The following is a 19,558-nucleotide window of genomic DNA, read 5'->3' as shown; positions in this document are numbered from 1 at the left end:
GGGAGTTGAACTACAGCAACCTGAGGCTCACAGCTTTGTGGAAGCAGCCACTTAAAGAACTGAGCTATGGCCAGGCCCCCGCCAGCTATTCTTATAAAGGACAAAAACAAACAACAAAAACCAGAAGAGAACCCCAGAATCCTCTTTGGATGGATGCTCACCACCAGCACCAAAAGCCTCCTCTATTAACGGCTGCTCTAAGTTGATAACTTTCAAATGACTCAGAGAACACAAGAGTCAGTTAAATGTGAAGGCCGGACCTGAGGGCAGGAAAGCAGCCTCGGCTGCGGAGTGCTATTCACACAGGAGAGAAGACAGATGCATGTGCGTAGCACCAGATTTTTCAAGGAAGCGAGTTCAGCCCCAAACTAATTGAACTGAAGTTTTACATTTTTAAACTCTTTCCATTATTTGTCAGAGTAGAAAACCTATGACATGTGTCAGTTTGGCATAACTCCAAATAATGGCACGAACTGAAAAGGCAGTTTTTCTGCAGATGAACCAATTCTACGTCTCAGGGCTCCAAGACATTTCCAGGGCCAGTGTCATGGAATTAGCCGACTTTACATATCCAATTTGGGACCATCACTTTTTTCTTCTTTTAAAGTGGCCACAGACCTCCTGGTAAGTGACAGTCTACACAAGTGCACATTTGTACTCAGTATCTATAATAAATAATTCTAATGGCTAGGGATATATTTTTCTTTATCACAAATTACCCAAAGAAGCTGATAATAGAAATGATGTGACTGAAAAAGATTTTCAAAATCAATTTAATACTCATGGTGCTTAAACATTCAATTTATTTTCTGATTTCTGGATATTTCTTTGAGATTCCACAAACTTCAGATTCTGAAGCTTGTTGAAGAAACCAAGTTCCTCAATATGGGAAATTCTATCTGGCTGTACTTTTAGAGGGTTACGATTTTACTACTTTCAAAAAAATACTTCGATTATTTATATTTTATATATATATATATATATACTATTAACAGAATACCCCAGAATACTTTAGATAAATATTTTATAGTACAATTTGTATCATACTCAGCATTTTTGATAGCAAAATAAGGGTGAAATCTGGAATAGAGTCAACTGTCATATTTCCAATGTACTCTCAAAGGAGAGTATTAAAATTTAAATTTCTATTGGATTGTGAGCTATTTTCCCTGTGTACTGTAGGTATCTATTAGCCACAAAGGAGAATTTGGAACTGTGGTACAGTGGACCTCTCGGCCATTCTGCCACGAGGCTCAGTGAGTCTGTGGCGGGGCAACATATGCCACTCTTGCCACAACTCACTTGGTGCCACCAGGCTGAGGGGCACTAATGCGCGATCCTAGGGTGATGGCAACACTAGCACTGACACTTTTCAAATTCATTCTCCCAAGTAATAAAAAAAAATATATATATATATATATATATAGATGTACATATAGAGATCTATAGAGACCTGCAGCTGTACTATTTACTTCAAATAGCAGGAGACAAGGAAATAAAATGCTTGTGTCATAACTTTAAATTCATTTTAAGTTTGCTATATTAAATTTAAAAATTAAAAAAATATCAACTTACTATAAACAATTTAAAATATGTATAATACAATTTCATGGTCAAAACATCTGAATAGTCTATGAAAACAGGAGATACTCTGATCTTACACTGCTGTTTTGTTTCCATGTATGGTTTTTACGCTTCTTCCAGGAGAAGCCGTAAAACAGTTGTCTTATTTTATGGCAAACAATTTTGCTTAGGATTTCCTCATCACAAAAATACTTAATTACTTAGTAGAGGGGAGTCAAAGGAAAAAAAAAAAAAAGAAATAGGATAAAAGTGGCTCTTTCCCTATGTGTCACTATTCTCTTCTGAGAACATTCTGTACAGAAGCTATCTGAACCTCCCAAACCATTTACAAATGCGTTTTCAAAAATTGAAGAAAAATGTTTAGCATCTAAAAGTGTTATTTTGTACAGTGACTATACAATATATATTGAATGTATACACATACACATCTCAAAGATAAGGTTCTCCAAAGGTTTTTCGACATTCCATCACCCCTGTGCTCGGTGGCCTGTCACAGTTGTGTGTACTCTTGACTTGAGTAGGTGTGAGACGATCGTACGCCATCTTGTATTCCTTGTCAAATGCATCTGCAAAATTGCATAAAGAAACAGAGGCATAAAGAAACTGAAGTTTGATGCTGACAATAAATGAGGTTTTTTTTTTTTTTTTTTGGTGGAACTGGGGATTGAACTCAGGACCCTGCGCTTGCCATGCAAGCATTTATTCTACTGAGCTATCTCCCCGGCTCCAATAAATGAGTTTCTAAATACTACAGAACCACAAAATTAGGAGCCAAGGAGGAATGTGTAGGATATTTCTGCCGAAGGACCACAAATTTCAAGGCTAGAAGGGCAACCTTAGACACCACAGCATTTTATGGTAGATTACACAAGCCAATTTTAATCTTACCAAGAATACATGTTTGAAACCACCAAACACTATGCATATTTTTGCACCTTGCTTTTCATACTCAAATTTACCTGTATTTTCTTTACTTTTATGGTTTATTATTTCACATTTAAAGTTTTTGCTTCAACTGGATGGTATTTATGTGTCTAACACTTCCTGTTATGGGATAACCTTGGAAAAATATCAAAATTATCTTTTGACATCATCAAATAAGTGGTACTTCCTTTTACTAGAGAAAATTTTGAACCTTCGGGAATCAATGCAAGGTATGAATTCTGTCTGAATGTCCCTAGGCTTTGGGGAGATGACAGACATAAGATTCTCCCCCACTGAAACAGGTGGAAATAGATGAGGGTAATAAGCTTTGACTTATCTTATTAAGGATATTACACCAAGATATGCATCCTTCCCAGAAGATAATTTACATGTGACAAAAAAGGAAGATCACAGGTTTTAAATTTTCATTAAAAGTTTCTATGTTAAAAAAAAAAAGGGCTGGGGTGGTGAATGAAAGCAAGAGACAGGAAAAGGAATACTGTGGGACAGTCCTGCTTCAAGGTTGTATATGGTGAGATTTTTGGACTTATGTGCAAACATGAGAAGCATAGAATTCTTTATCCTATTGTTAAAATATAATCTAATTTTTAAATGTTCTTTATCATATTATGTAGGGACTTAAGGTTCAACATATCAATACTTGATGAAAAATACCTGTTCCTTATTATGCCTAAGATGTTTGAAATGCAGTGAGATAGTGAGGTTAAGCTTGATAGCGTAAATCGTTTGATAATAACAATAAGCTTGTCTTCTGGATGGTTAACAACCTAAGTTTGCAGACCAAAATTAGAGAAAAAGGAGGGCTACAAGGAAAGCCAACATTTTGGCCCTACCCTTCTAAGGTCAATTAAGACTCAGGACATATGAGAACTTGTACTGTTACGTCATGTACCTCGGTAGTGTCCCAAATTTTCTGATCAAGAAGATAATGGGGCCAAAGAGGAAAGTGATCGATGATGTAGAGTGTGCCTAAGGAGAGTCACATGGGGAGAAGACACTCTCTCAGGCTTTCACAGAGAGCACATAGGCCAAGCATTGGCCGTGACTCATCCACATGGCTGACACTGACAAAGGTTCTACAATCTGAGGTACAGGATCTCAAGATAAATCCTGAGGGCATTTCACTGACCTTGTCAGACCAAAAAGCTACAACTCTTGTTGCACAGGTCCTGCTTTACCTTGGTCTTAACCATCCAGTAGAAAAGTATGAAGATGAAATATAGGAAGTAAAGCCATGTTGTTATGTTGAGCTGTGGGGGACTCAGGTCAATAATTTCTGACATTGCCAGTTAAACAGAAAACCCAATGATATTATGGGCTTCTGTACTCTTTTAGAATATTTTGCTGAGTTTACACACCTATAATATTCAACAACGGAACTTAAAAAAAATTGGGGTATAACTATGAATGTCCATTTTGTATCTGTGTATTCAAAGTGGTTGGGATAGATATATAGTTGCATTCTCTTAATGAATAGAATGATTTTTGCTAATGGTGTTTGTAAGTAGGATCACAAGTCTGCATCTTGTACAGCAATTAACCACTGAGAAGAATGTATGCAGTGTATTATTTGTTGAAACTGTACTTTCGATTTGATTTGAAACTGTCTCATTGCTATATGTTTATCAATAAAACTTTGAAAAGAAAAAAAAAAAGGGCTGGGGAGATAGCTCAGCAGCATAAGTCCCTGCCTGGCAAGTGCAAGGTCCTGAGTTTGATTCCTGGTACAAAAAATAAATAAAAATAAAATAAAAATAAAAACAAAAAAAGGAAAGAAAAAAGTTTCTATGTAGAAATCCTAACTGACCACTTAACTTAAAAAAACCACATTAATTAATTAATTCATTTATTTTGTACAAGGTCTCCTCATGTAGCTCAGACTTGTGGTGACCCTCCTGTCACAGCCTCCCCAGCACTGGGAATACAGCTGTGTGCCACTGTGCCTGTCTTCCCAGCCCCTGACCAGTTATTTTTAAACACATACTAGAGAAAATTTTGAACCTTAGGGATCAAAGCAAGGTATGAATTCTGTCTGAATGTCCCTAGGCTTTGGGGAGATGACAGACATGTTTCTCCCCCACTGAACCAGTGGTGCTCTTGAAGGCTGATTTGGCAACAAGTACATGAGTGAAGCAGCTTCTCCAATTCAGAGGTCCAGAATGCTCCCAATTTAGAGGTGTCACGTGAAACCTCCTTTGCTTAATGTCTGGGTGTGCTTGGTGTGTGTACTGGATAGAGAACAAAGGAATGGGGAAAACAGTCTGAGTACTCTTCCTTGGTATCTCTTCTGTTTCATTATATTTAAAAAGCCTCGCTCAGAGAATAACATTCCTGATTTTGGCAATTTCCAGTACCTTCCCCAAGTGGCTAGGTGACTGTTCCAACACTAGTCGACAGTCTGCTCTTCCTAACTGGCTCTATCATGTTCTGTTCCTGTAGAAGTCGATTGCTAGACTCTATCTGGCCCTATGGATTTTTCTAGCTCTGCCAGTGCTCCCTTGCTCTGCTGTAATTACAGTGGCTTCTCCAAGGGCAAATCCTGCCAATGAATCTTGAAGTAGTGTTTAGTGACCAGTCTTTTTTTTCTTACGTGTAATGTACATTTAATTTATTCATGTTTAATGCAAAATTCAGTATATATTCATAGAATTGTACAACCATTACCACAATCTAACATGATCTAACTCTAGAACAATTCATCTCACCAAAAAGAAATCTGGTAACAAAAATCACTTCTCATTCATCCCTCTTCCTAGCTTTTATCAATCACTAATTTCCTTTTTAATTTAATTTATTCATTTGTTTTTATCAATATGGGGTCTTGCTATGCAGTTCAGACTGATAACGATCCTCTTGTCTAAGCCTCCATTAGTGCTGGATTCTAGACATGCGCCATCATGCCTGGTTCCAGGGCCGGCACGATGAGTGAACTCGGGGCCTTGAGGTTGCAGGCAGGCAATTACGCTGCTGAGCTATTTCTCCAGCCACTAATCTCCTTTCTATCAGCATAATTTGCCTACTCTGGACATTTCATATAAATGCAATCATACACTCCAAAGCCTTTATGCTTAGCTTCTTCCACTAAGAACACTCTCGAGGTTAACCCATGTTGTAGACTGTATCAGTGCCTCACTTCTGTGTAACTCAGTATTATTCCATTGTATACATGTGCCACTTTTGTTTACTCATTAATCAGGTGATATATATTTACATATATTCTACTTTTTGGCTGATATGAATAATACTGCTATGAACACTGATGTAACGTTTCAGTGAGAACATGTGCTTTTACTTCTAGTTACATGTGAGTGCAACTGCTGGGTCATAGGGTAGGTAGCTCTGTTTATTTACATTTTGAAGAGATACAGAACTGTTTCCACTGACTGCTGTCATTTTACATTCAGAGCAGTTGGTAACTGAGGGTCTCAATTTCTTGTTTCAGGTCCCTTACTGTTTTACTACATAGTTTTGATTTCTGCTGATCCCTCCCAGATTATTTTTTCAGTTGAACGCTGGAAACATTTGTCAAGTCTCTTTCTTTTTTGAGACAAGGTCTTGCTGTGTAGTTCAGGCTGGCCTTGAACTCCCTGTGCAGAACAGACTGGTCTCAATTTGTGCTAATCCTCTTGCCTCAGCCTCCCAAGTGCTAGGATTATAGATGTGTATCATCACACCTGGCAAGTTTCCTATTTTTTAATATTCTCCAGTTTTCATAACCATTAAGGTAAAAAGCAAATATTCACAACATTCTGCTCAAAATTTCTTGGTTGAAATTTTAATCTCTACTCTTTTCCCTTTTTTGATGGAAAGAGCAACTCAAAAAAATCATACAAAATTACAGATTAAACATGGCTATATTTAGCCTTCTCCATTAACTATTCCTTATTTCTAAATAATTTTTACATTTCTATTGGAACTTCTGCAAATTTTCCCAACTTCATTTCAACTAAATGATCAGCAATTTAATGTGATTTCAAAGTGCAGTGTTCCCTGCTTATATTTCTGGGTCAAACTTAAAAAAAAAAAAAAAAAAAAAAAAAAAATACATTATTTTTGTGTGTAGCTTGGATTTATATTTAAATCATTTAAGGCCATTTATTTATTTACTTTTTATTTTATCTCGATGTGTTTACAGTTCACATAGTTTACAACTGTCTTGGAGGAATGGTTACATGTACATAATATATTACAGCATCTTTCTTTTTCTAAAAATCTTCTCATTCGCCCTATTCCTTTCTCTTCTAGTTCGCCATCTTACCCTTCTCTTGCTCAAGACAGGCTCTCACTTTGTAGCCCTGGCTGGCCTTCAACTTGTAACAGTCCTCCTGCTTTAGCCTCCTGAGTGCTGGGATCATAGGCTACTATGCCTCGCTCCATTTTTCAATCTTGTTGATATCATCTGTCTTAGCTCTTGTTATGATATATAATGTTTACATGAGTTGGGGCTGTTAGGTTCCTGTACATGGCATATCTTTATTATTCTCCCTTCCCATACTGATTTCCATGTTTTTTTTTTTTTTTTTTTTTTTTTTTTGGTGGAACCAGGGATTGAACTCAGGCCCTTGTGTTTGCCAGGGAAGCGCTTATTCCACTGAACCATCTCCCTGGCCCTTCCATGATGGTTGTACTAGTTTGCATTCCCACCAACAATGAGGGAGGAATCCTTTTTTTGCCCTAGTAAAGCCATTTTAGTATAAGCCAATTTTCCACTACTATCTTACATATGAGAAAATTCATATTCTTCCTAGTCCTTTTGTCTATAAAATGTTTAAAGTACCATCCTCCTCTAATAATTTCATTCTGAGATGCTGAGATGCTTACCATTTTTCTCATACATCAATTCCACACTCTCTCCCTTGGTAGGAAGGTTGATCATTTTCAGTGGCATGAGTCACTTGGAGCTAGATGACACCTGACAAACCTGTAGGACACCCAGCTAGGAAGGACTGCGCCCAGCCTTCTACTCCATTCACTTAGCTCTCTCACACTGCCCCTCAGTGAGCTGCTGGGAAAGAGCCCCAGGGGAGACGCTCTGCTTTCCACCCAATCCCACGCAGTCTCACAGAGGAACTTACACCAGTGCTTATGCCTATAATTCACAGCTCTGCTGCTGCTAGCAAACACAAAGCATACTTTATGATGAACGAAGCGTCGATGTAAGATTAGGCTTGTTTTTGTTAAAATCAGTGTGCAGTCACCTAACACAGAGCAGCCCACCACATATGCTAGTGAATGGGCTGATCACTCGTCAGATATCTTTTTCTCAACCTCTTCACAAAATTATAAATTTCCACACAGAATGCCAAAGCCCTACTTGTGTATCTCAATGTCTGAGAGCCATTTCTTTTTTTTATCAGAGGTTATTTTATTTTTTCTTAGAACTTGGAAGTAGAAATTTAAGAGGTCAAGCCTGCTTGGTGCAGCAGTGCACACCTGTCATCCCAGCTTTATGGGAGGCTGAGGACCACTTAAGCTCCGGAGGTCAAGATCAGTCTGGGAAACAGAGCATACTTCTGTCTCAAAACAGTAACAACAACAACAACAATAATAACAACAACAACAACCACAGGGAGGCTAAGTACAATAACTGTCAGAAGGAGCTGACCAATCAAAAAGCTCTGGGGACTATAATTTAGTTGCCTTATATTCTTTCTGAGCTAGCTCAGCGCTATCGGCGATAAAACCATCGTTTAAAGCATGGGATTGAGAATTAAGAATGCTTGGTGAAACTATGGCTCTATATTGCTCAGCTGCTGCTGCCAGTGTGAGTAGGGAGGAAGAGTTTGGTTTGGGCCCCAGCTATGCTGCGTCTGCCCTGCCTAAGGAAATGAGTGGAGGCTTGACTCCAAGTAAGAGCACAGTGGACATGTCCAACTTGCCCTTCTCCTTGACAAATGACTTATACGGGGGTTGCTATAATGAGAGACAAAGACATAAGGACGAGTAAAGGGGTTACATTTATATTATTTTTGGATAATGACTGCACAAAACTTGCACCAGAACCATAAACAACAAACAATTATTTGGTAAAGTGATAAATGCAACCATTGCTATTGACAATGGAAAACCAGCTGAATTAACTCAAAGGCGAAACTACTTTGATACATCTAAGTGTTATGAATGTGGGGAAAGTGAACACTTAAGTTACACTTGTCCAAAAAAATAGGCTTGGAGGACATGAGCCTCAAAGAAGAAAAAAGAAACAAAATCTCTGAATCAGAAGAAACTGAGGACACAGCAGGAAGTGAAGGGGGAAGACCCTGCTCTTCACAGCCTCAGCCAAGTCATCACAACCCAGCAAGCCAAAAAAGACTGAAGAACTAAACAAAGGGAAACCCAGGGTAGGGCCTCTTCCATCTCAGGGAATTCACATCCCCCAAGGATAAAGAAGAACACATAGTTCAGCGATGAGGAAGAATTTAATGATTAGAGTTGTATAATGTAAATATCAGCAAAATAAAAACCATCTGTAGTACAAGAAAATGGCTCTATTATTTACTATAAAGCCAGACATTAAGCTCCTTAATCTTTTGGACCCTCAGTCCTCTATAATATAATACTAGTACCTATACTCATAGGATTTGGGGAGAACTATATCTAATGATACATATAAAAGGCTTACTATGAGGTACTAAAATTTTTTAACTTTTATTATTTATCATTATTACTACTACCATGATCAAAGCATCAAAGTATCTTTTACATTAGATTTTTAAAAACAATTTTTCTAATAAACTAATGTAATTTAATACTAATATAATAAAAGCTACTGATATACAACACTTTAAAAACTATAGTATGCTATAAAAGTATTACATGTTATTTATTATGCTGAATTACCTATATCAATATTTTCTCTTCCCAGTGCCACAAGTGAGAGAAACAGGATTTCTCTGTATAAACTCCTGAGGAAAAAAGGTACGGAGAAAGTGTAAGTATTGATATAGTTTATACATGCTTCACAGAAAATTTTTATAACAAGCATGAAATTGTCTACAAACAACTAAGCAAACAAGATGCTCCTGCTTAGAGAAACAATATGTTCATTTAAGAGAATAACCTACCTCTGTCTTTTAAAATGTGGACACTTACTCAGTGTCTCTAAAATCTGACTCATTGGGCCATAGACATCATTCATTTTAATGCTTTTTACCATACTTTTCAATAGTTCCGGGTTAAATGAGTTATCACTTTTTTGCAATAAATGTACCACTGGATACCTTTGAGCTATAAAAGAACAAAAGAGCAGATAAAGGAAACGTTCTAAGTACAAAGAAAAAAAATCAAATAGTAACTGACAACTGTTAAAGTTACAAAGCACTAAAATAAGTTAAGGAAAATAAAGAATAAAGGAATAGAAATCTAAGAATGAAGAAAGCAAAAAAGGAACAAGTAAAAAAAAATGACAAAAATAGGCCTGAAGCTTTTTGTGGCCTCAAATACACAATAACCCAAAATATTTTCCCTTAATACCAGCCCCTGAAGAAAATTCTACATTAGCAGCCATGGGTGAAAACAAAAAATACGTAAAAAGAAGAAACTGGGACAAGCAATGTGCTGAAAGCTGAACTGTACGAAACATAACCCTCCAGCACGTACACAGCACCCCTCGAAGACAAAAACAAAACAAAGCCTCCAAAAAATATTGACCTCCACAGAAGGCAGCACTAAAAAAGTAAAACTTAACACTCACTCTCAAACAAAAGAGTACGATTTTGACCTGTAAGACAAAAAGTAGTACAGGAAAATAAAAGTCAGTTTTCTCATTTTAGGCTATACAAAGCAAGTAGAGATTACTCTTGCATGAATGAAGTTAGTATTCTACGATGGCACTTACTGTGGGCGTTCCAGAGGATGTACAGAGGTTGCCCTGGATCCTGATGTAATTTCATGTTGTCCCATAACATTTGTATTAAAACATATTTGCTATCTTCAGACATACAGTGGCGGGGAATCTGTGTGGTAGAATAAAACATTAATTGATGATTTTTATATGATATTTTTTTTTTTTTTTTTTGTCTTTCTGAGACAGGGTCCTGCTATGTAGTTTAGGGTGGCTTTGAGCTCACTTTGTAGCCCAGGCTGGTCCTGAACTTGCAACAATTCTCCTGCCTCAGCTTCCCGAGTGCTGGGAATACAGGTATGTGCCACCACGCCCAGGATAATTTTTGTGAATATTAAAATCTTTATAATTCTTTAAAAGGATGTACATGTGAAGGAGAGAGAAAAGAACAGAAAATAATGCGTTGCATGCTTTTGACATCTCCTAAAGGAAGACACGCTGAGTTAAGAAACCAATAGTCTCTAAAGGAGTAGATTTAATACAGTGATTAAAGGTAGCATGAAGGGCTCATCTTGTCTCTGACCATGACACAGAGCCCACAGAAAGATGATTCAGGAACTGACACCAGGGGCTTGTGCATGCTAAGCAAGTGCTTCACTACTTAGCAGGAAGCCCAGCCTGCACCAGCCCAAGACCCTTGTCCAGATAGTTATGACTGAGTTACATCTTTACTATTCAAGATGTACTGAAAGTGAGAAGTACACACACAGTCACAAGCATGAAATACGAAGAGAGAAAGCAAAGTTCCTAAACTTAAACTGTACTTTAATAATGGTGATAGCATATAAAAGCTACACATGGAGGATGGTGATGTACTCAGTGGTAGAGCACTAGCTTGAGTGGAATCCTGGGCTTGACTCCCAGCACAATAAATATAAAGAAGTAAATGAATGCATAACAAACTAATTGACTAGCTGCTAATGCAAACTTCAGAGTAAGAATAGAGAGAATGGTACTATATGCTTGCAGTATAAACCACAGGTATCCTTAGTCCTGTCATTTGAAGGAAATCTGAAATAAGGTTGGGGTTAACTTACTAAGCCTTCACATTAAGTTGCTTCATTTCTCTATTTCCTTCCTTCCTTTCTTCCTGTGATCCTCCTGCCTCAGCCTCTGGGATAACAGCTATGTTCCACCACTCCCAGATTCTCCAGTTGATTTTTGAAGTGATAACAAAAACATAAGATGTTTTCTGTAAATTTTATTTATTTATTTATTGGCAGAACCAGGGATTGAACTCAGACCCTTGCACTTGCCAGGGAAGCGCTTATTCCACTGAGCCATCTTCCCGGCCCCGAGTGTAAATTTTGTTTTCAGGCTTTATTTTTTTTCTTTTTATAGTACTGAAGATTGAGCTCGGGACCTTGTGTTTGCCAGGCAGGTGTTTATACCACTGAATCTAAATCTGTATCTATGTATCTATATCTATACCTATATCTATCTATATATGTCCATGACCTCTTGTTTTCTGTAAATTTTAGAGTGAGAGCAGCTCAAAAACATAACTATGTTACAGCTAAACTACAAGAAAATACTGTTTTTAAGTGCAACCAATGTAATTTGATCTACCTAATGAGTTAAATGGTCATTAAAAATAGCAAAAAACAATTTGCATCATTAATACGTAAACATTATGGTGCTGATAGTAGCAGTACCTTTTAATTTTTACTCTCATACCTTTGAATATTTGTTACAATGCTCAGAAGAAAGAATCAATCCAGGTAGGTTACTGGGCAAATCAAGACGTCTGAAATACCACACCAGGTTCCAAAAAACAATTGGATGATGATCTACAAAGTCTGCCACCATTATTGCATGATCACCTTCGTTTTCCAATAAGCTCTCAAGTTCCTTCCATACCACTAATGGACTAAGATATGGGACAGTGACAGGATCTGGACTTGGAAGGTGCCATTCTAATCCCAAAGAATCCTATTGAATAAATAAAAACCATAAATAACATACAAGAATAATGGTACTAAACTATTCATAACAACTTTTCTGTCAACAATCTCCATTTAAGTAGAATAAGGTAACATAATTATATCATGGGATAAAGACTCTTTGTAACAACAATAAAATTAAAGGTAATAAGGTTAAGACACAGGGAATGAAGTCATATTTAAATGATTGATTTGTAAATTATAAAAAACACCAAAATACTTACAGTCGCTCCTTGTAAACTAGCTGGCAGGCTGCCTGTAGGAATGAGCTTCTGTCCTCCAGTATCTTCTTTTTCCAAGGGGCCGTAAGTACTAATACTCCTGGCCATTGGAAATAATGGACATTTTGACATAGCTGTTTTTGATCTATTAGCAGGAATCTGAATACTTCGGTTACAAGAATTTTCTTGTAGTTTAGATTTGCTTGAGCGTTGAAAAAAGAAAAAAGCTTATTAGTGTCTTTGCTGCATATGGAAGAACCATATTATTCTCTTTAGAAACAGGACATAGGAAATAAAAAAAATGTGTTTCTCAGGCTTTAGCTGGGAAATAGGATATATTTTTAGACAACAGAGTAGTCACGTTAAATTTCTTTTTCATTGAGTGAACTTTACTCTGTATTCATCCATCCATCCAAAACACTTAGTGACAGCTTTTATACAGCAGGAACTACACTGGCCCCTGGGGATACAGAGTACAGAAAATGGACATATAATCCCTCAGGGAGTCACAATAGGCCTATGATGAAAGAGGGTGCACACACATAGGTTTTTGGTTTTACGAATAGCTCTTGTTAGCCTGCCAATGCTACACAGGATTGTTTCGCACATGCAGCTACCAATATTTGTGTACCCGCCCAGGTATACCACAGGTGCTGCTGACACTTCCTAATTTAACCACAGATCACTTATATTAGGCTTACTATATAAGTTTAGCTTGATTTGGAAGAATGTTTTCATACACTATTTCTATATAGAAAATTGAATATTACAAAGTAGAAGTCAGTATTGACTTAACCCCTGAAGAGATGGAGATAAGAAAGAGTTGATCATTATAAACTTCCAGGATGCTATAGAGTTTTTACCTTTAAATGATGAGTAAATACGTGCATGTGTGCATATGTGCATAGAGTAGTGAAACTCTTTTTGCTTATGACAGGGACTTGCTATATGTCCAGACTGGCCTGCCAAGTGAAGGGATCACAGGCAGGCACCAGCCCACCTGGCTAAACTCTGGAGATTCATAAAGCATAGCATATAAATAATATGTATATTTAAAATTAAGGCTATTGGAGAATTTTTTTTTAAAAGAATGTTTTCTTATTTATTTATTTATTTATTTGTGTGTGTGTGTGTGGCCAGCTCAACCCACCAGGGGGCGGGGCTGGCTGGCATGTGGTGCTGGGGGATTGAAGCGGAAGCGCAGTCCCTGTGTTTTGCTTAGCTTGTTCCAAGTAGGTACTTTAGACCACTGAGCCATCTCACCAGCCCCCTGGAGAATTTTAATGTTGGTTTAATTAGAAATAAGAATTTAAGATTATAAATTTACTTTTCATAAACACTTAAACCATAAAATGCTCAGCTTTTTTTTTGTATTTTAGTACAGAGTCTACAGGGTCTCACTATGTAGATCAGACTTGTAGTGATCCGCCTGTGTTCTGCCTCCCAAGACCTGGGATTACAGGCCTACACCACCACACCCAGTCTCAACTGCTGTCTCAGCAAGCCCTGGGGGTGGGGCTGCTACCTCTGCCTAAGCAGGCGCTTTAATCTGCTAAGCGATTTGGCTGGCCCTTCAGCTAGTTTTTTGGTCATACACCTAAACATATGTAAACATATCAAACATGTGTTACAATACCGCTACAATATAATTCCCACTGGGTGTAGTACATGCTTGTGATCCTAGTACTCAGGAGGCTGCTCAAGAAGACTCCTTGGGCTCAGGAATTCAAGTCCTGCCTGAGCAACAAAAGACCCTGTCTTAAAAAAAGTAACTTACCTATTGAGATCAAAATTCCCTTGAACAGACAGAGCAGATGCTTCAAGCCCAGAGGCAGATGTTGAAATGCAAGACTGCTTTGTCTGACTTGAAAAGGATGCAAAGGGCATATATTCTGTAGTTGGGCTTGACTTCAGAAAGTATCTGGAATGTGAAACAAAGTTTTCTGAGAAGGAAATATTCTAAGAGACATGACCTTTAAACATAATGGAAAAAAATACACCATTACCTTCCAGGTCGTCTTAAATCTCTTATTTCAATATTCAGAAAAGGTAAAAAAAGATTGCCACAGAATGGACATGTGGTGTTGAGGTTGGAGTCATCTGCTGTCCAGCCAGCCATGATTTCCTCATCATGAACAAGACAATCGCAAGTTCTACACCGAGAACAACTTGAAATGAGAACCTAAGGGAGAAGGCAGACTTCACTATACAAGCTGGCAAAGGCATATCTTGAGTTAAAAACCACTTCAATTGGTTGGAAAATCTACTGGAAAATTAAAACTCAGAGGGATTCAGACATGACAAACAAAAAGCAGACTACATCCAGTGCACTGTATGCTGTACTCATCTTCAACTATTTCAGCCAAATCTATTCCAAATCTTTTGCTTGAAAGAAAAGCTGGCATTTAGTGAATATTTTCTATTATTATTACAGTACAATAAAATTTGCTGTGGTTCTACTCACAAAAAAGCTGAAGCATTAAATTTGTTAATACATCAAAAAACCTATTTTTAACTATATACTAGTGTTACTCAAAGTGTGGTTAGCAGACCGGTTCTGAGCCACAAATGATTGGTTTGTGATAAGAAAGTAATTGAGAGGATTTAGAAGTCTGTAAAGTAATCTGACATTGCTGTGATGTCTGCATGCATAAATAACATATTTTACAGGAGTAACAGATTAGAAATTAAACCAAAAAAGAGCCTAGTCTGTGACTGTCGACAGGCTGAGAAGCACTGCTATGGATAATTATGCATGCTGCCATTATATTAGTAAAATATAGAAATTCCTCAAGCCATAGAAACTATAAACAGCAACATCAGGTTTGGTGAGATAGCTCAGTGGACTAAGTGCTTGCTTAGGCAAGCACAGGGACTGGGGTTCGGTTCCCAGCACCACATGCTGTTCTGGCCCCATCCTGGGTGCACTGACTGGCCACCGAGATCAAGCATGGTGGTGCACACCTGTAATCCCAGCGCTGGGGAGGCTGAAAACAGGAGGATCACTGCGAGTCCAAGCTGCGCAGTGAGACCCTATTCCAAATACATAAAGAAAGCAACATCAGTGCTCATTTATTTTCCATGCGTATGCAAATTTATTTATGTAAGTAGTGTGAAACTGTGACTACATTCACAAAAATAACTGGAATCAAATTCTCAGAAAAATAAGGGAAATTTATAAAAGTATGACTTTTCATTTAATAAAATGGGGATGTAGGGGCCAGGGAGATAGTTCAGTAGAATAAGCACTTGCCTGGCAAGCGCAGGGTTCTGAGTTCAATCCCCGATACTGCAAAAAAGAAAAAGAAAAGAAAGAAAGGAAAGATAAAACAAAAAAAAGAAAAGATGTAGAAGCTTTCACAGCACAGATCTACATTAAACTGATAGGAAAATAGATGAAGTTCATAATGTAATGCTGAAATTATTTTCTGTACCTTTATCAAAAATGTTTGGGGGCTGGAGAGATAGCTCAGTAGAATAAGTGCTTGCCTGGCAAGTGCAAGGGCATGAGTTCAATCCCCGGTTCCACCAAAAAAAAAAAAAAAAGAAAAAAGTTTGTCTGCATAACAACATTGCTAGTGTTTATGATGTGAAATAAATACTCAAAGAGAATACAAATGCCAAAATGAAAACACTTTATATGTTGATAAATAGCAAAATAAGCCTGTAATTGTCCTAATAAAATAATAAGACTTCAATAATCTGAAATAAGAGATAGCCCAAAGCCAGAATTTTATTAATGGTAGCAAAGTTTAGGAGGGCTGGCCAAATAAACTCAGAGGATTAAAGCGCCTTAGGCAGATGCAGGGGTCAGGGGTTCAATCCCCAGCCTACCCTGCCAGCCCTGCCCTGGGGGTGTGCTGAGACAGCAATTGGGACTGGGTATGGTGGCACGTGCCTGTAGTCCCAGAACTTGGGAAGCTGGAAACAGGAGAATCACTACAAGTCTGATTTGTGTAGTAAGACCCTGTAGACCCTGCACTATATATATTTAAAAAAAAAAAGATAGGAAAGCACAGCAAGCCTGGGCCAAGCAAAAGTAGGAAAAGGAAGTATACCCTACAACATGAAGTATACCCTACAACTCTATAAGACTTAACACAGTGGTCTAAAAGCCAGATTTTAATTTATACACAGATGATGTTCATGTTGACATTCCAGATACTACCTTTTTTTTTTTTTTTTATTACTGTACCAGGCACCATCAATACTTAAGAGTAAATTTTATAAAGTAGTACAGAAAATGCTCTTTTGAGTAAAATTGTACCTCCATTGCATAGTTCTGGAAGATATTTGTATTACTCGTGTTCAGAGAAGATGGCACTTCTGATTTCCCAGGTAAGGCAAACTTTGAGAGGGAACCTGTTCATTATTAAAACACAAATGGCAAAACCATTAAAATGGGTAAGAAAGGATATGAGATTCCTCTTTCAATTTCATCATTTTTCTAATGTCAACTTGTTCTATTAAAATATTGCAAAGGTAATTTAGAGAAAATAAATAATGAAACAAAGCCTTTTCAGTGTAAAGAGTAGGGGTATAAATGCTCAGTTCACAAGAAATGGGATAGGAAAACATGTTAAACACCAGACTCTCAATTTCATTTTTGTAAGAGAAATATAAGTGAAAAGTAAACTGCAGTACATTCCTAAACTAACACAAGGCAAAAAAAAAAAAAAAAGCCTGCCAGAATATTTTGTGGATATTCTCATGTACTGCTGGAATATAAAATAGTGCATCTTTACGGGAGGGAATTTAGCAATATTATCTCATGGAAACATTTTGAAATATCTTTTAGAGAATACTGGTAAAAATATGACAAGACATATATGTCCTATAGCATTTCAAAGACCAGAAACTTAATGTCCATCAATAGGGAAGTGGTTAAGATGAACTATGCAACAACAAAAATGAATGGGGGAAATTGTGGTGTGATAAAAATTCTTCAGGGTATACTGTTAAGTGAAAAAAAAAGGGTGGGAAGGAATGTGTAGTATGTTATCTCTAGAGTAAGGTGTCAGGGAAGTAAAAAGGATATATAAAAGTACTTATACTTACATTAAAAAAAAAGATAAATAAAAATTAGTAAAAATCGTTTCCTCTAGGGACAGGAGGAAAATAGAAAGAGGGGGTGGGCACAGAAGCCAAACTTCTTTGTAAATGCTTATCTCATTTTTCTTTGGAGTCATATAAATCTTTTAAAAAACTGAGAAACAAAATTAAATCATAAAGAAGTTAATATTACAAATCAAGTGCAGTAAGACAGAACTGCTCGGACGAACCTTCTAAGGAGGAGGAACTGTCCAGGCTAGTCCGGCTGAGCTCGATCCCCTTGGTCCCAGAAGTGGCACTGCTCTCTTGGGAGGACAGGGCTCCTTCCAACTCACGGCAGCCATCTTCATCTGTCAAAGAGGTAGATTCAGAATCCTGGGCTCCCACTGAAGAAAGACTGGTACGATCAGAACTTTGATCCTAAGGACATAATTATAAGCTTAATTTCCTCCACACTTAAAGTTAATTATTTAAAAAGCTACTCCTACGGTAGGGAAAAACACCAACTACCTAAGCACTCAGATGATCAATTAATTAACACCACAACTTCAGGAGGAAAAAAAAACAACACACCATCACCAATTTCACGAAGGTAAATTAATTTGAGTAAACATGCTGGACAGCAACTTTTAGAAAAAAATTTTTACCCCTAGCAAGCTATATACCCATTAGTAAGGTAATCTTGCTGACTTTTCCTATACATTTACTATTAATCCTTGTGCTCATAAGTCTCTGCCCAAGTCCCTGTAAAATCTCTGTCCATAATCAGAATTATGTTTTATTTCTTTTCCATAATAGGTTTCAAACACATACAATATTAATTTTCATTTTGAGAACACTAAAAACTAAGTATTTTTTTAGTTATAGGAAGAATATATAAGAAAATCTGCTAAATAATAGATTTTTGTATTAAAAATCATTTTATAAACACTGGCAATTCTACTGCCTAGATAATATAACTTAATTTTTTCTATTTGTAAGCGTGTGCAATAAAACTTTAATATTTTTAATGTGGTCAAATATTTTCATCCTTGGGCCGGGGAGATGGCTCAGTGGAATAAGCACTTCTGTGGCAAGCACAAGGGCCTGAGTTCAATCCCCCGTTCTGCCAAAAAAAAAAAAAAAAAAAAATTCAGCCTTTATGAATGGGGTATCTTTTCTGTACTCCAACATAACAACAAAAAATCTTTTTAGTATCTTTTCAAATTTTGCACCTATGTAATCAATCCATTTAGGACTTTTTTTTTTTTTTAAATGGGGATAGGATTCCGATATTTCCCCAAATGACCAGTTAATCATTCTAACACATTTATTTAATATTTTCTTACTGCTCACTGAAATCTTACTTTCCATATTCCCTCACATGTACACACAGTCCTATGTCTGGGCTTTCTCCCACTACACACTTCTACTTAGGGGTTCAGGTGTGTTTTGCTGTTTGGGCAGTGAGCCCACATAATTACTTTTCAAGACTTTCTCCTGGCCAGGCATGGGGGCACACTCCTACAGTCCCAGCACTGGGGAGGCTGAGGCAGGAGGATCACCCTGAGCTCGAGAGCAGCCTAAATTGAATAGAGAGACCCGATTCAAAAAACAAACACTTTCTCCTGATCTCGGTTGATTCTGACCAATGACCTATGATTAATCAGTCACACTGTATCTGGCTTGATTATTTCCTTTTCCTTTTTTTATCTTTTAATTGGATTACCCTGACTAATTTTAGAACTCATCATTACAGTGATGATTCCACGAACACACTATATCTCTCAGAGACTCTTACAATTCTACTCATACAGATATTACTCATTTCATATTGGTTTTGCTTCTAGATACTTTAGGTTTACATTATGGTGAATTGCTTTATTTGTCATATTTCTAATTGGCTGCTGCCAAATATAAGAAATCTCTTCTCAAAGTGCTTATTTTCTTTCTTGCCATTTTACTGGTTCAAGTTTTCAGCGGTACCACAT

At 37.2% G+C, this 19,558-nt stretch overlaps 2 protein-coding genes and 1 pseudogene across 5 annotated transcripts in view; 2 read left to right on the top strand and 1 right to left on the bottom strand.

The window, feature by feature from the left end:
• Positions 1 to 2,023, top strand: part of Slc24a1 (solute carrier family 24 member 1) — a 31,928-nt gene extending 29,905 nt beyond the window's left edge. The window contains exon 9 of the mRNA XM_012514162.1: positions 2,020 to 2,023. Within this exon, the coding sequence (XP_012369616.1) occupies positions 2,020 to 2,023 (4 nt within the window). The remainder of the gene's footprint in view (positions 1 to 2,019) is intronic.
• Dennd4a (DENN domain containing 4A) overlaps positions 1,517 to 19,558 on the bottom strand; it is a 145,044-nt gene continuing 127,002 nt past the window's right edge. For 2 of the 4 annotated variants that reach the window (XM_023712455.1, XM_004628803.2), the window contains 11 exons: positions 17,819 to 18,008; positions 16,804 to 16,898; positions 14,543 to 14,718; positions 14,314 to 14,457; positions 12,540 to 12,738; positions 12,050 to 12,304; positions 10,367 to 10,484; positions 10,223 to 10,249; positions 9,594 to 9,756; positions 9,370 to 9,434; positions 1,862 to 2,150 (listed from right to left, as the gene is read on the bottom strand). In XM_023712455.1, the coding sequence (XP_023568223.1) occupies positions 2,014 to 2,150; positions 9,370 to 9,434; positions 9,594 to 9,756; positions 10,223 to 10,249; positions 10,367 to 10,484; positions 12,050 to 12,304; positions 12,540 to 12,738; positions 14,314 to 14,457; positions 14,543 to 14,718; positions 16,804 to 16,898; positions 17,819 to 18,008 (1,569 nt within the window). In that variant the 3' untranslated portion in view covers positions 1,862 to 2,013. Of the gene's footprint in view, positions 2,151 to 9,369; positions 9,435 to 9,593; positions 9,757 to 10,222; positions 10,250 to 10,366; positions 10,485 to 12,049; positions 12,305 to 12,539; positions 12,739 to 14,313; positions 14,458 to 14,542; positions 14,719 to 16,803; positions 16,899 to 17,818; positions 18,009 to 19,558 lie in introns of all 4 variants that reach the window. The other 2 variants (XM_004628802.2, XM_004628801.3) reach the window with 2 other exon arrangements.
• Positions 8,357 to 8,959, top strand: LOC111816061 (annotated as a pseudogene).

This window comes from Octodon degus, unplaced genomic scaffold (genome assembly GCF_000260255.1).
Source record: "Octodon degus isolate 3935 unplaced genomic scaffold, OctDeg1.0 scaffold00026, whole genome shotgun sequence".
Taxonomy (NCBI): Eukaryota; Metazoa; Chordata; class Mammalia; order Rodentia; family Octodontidae; genus Octodon; species Octodon degus.
The sequence above is the reverse complement of the archived record's forward strand: the minus strand, read 5'-3'. Positions and strand labels throughout refer to the sequence as shown.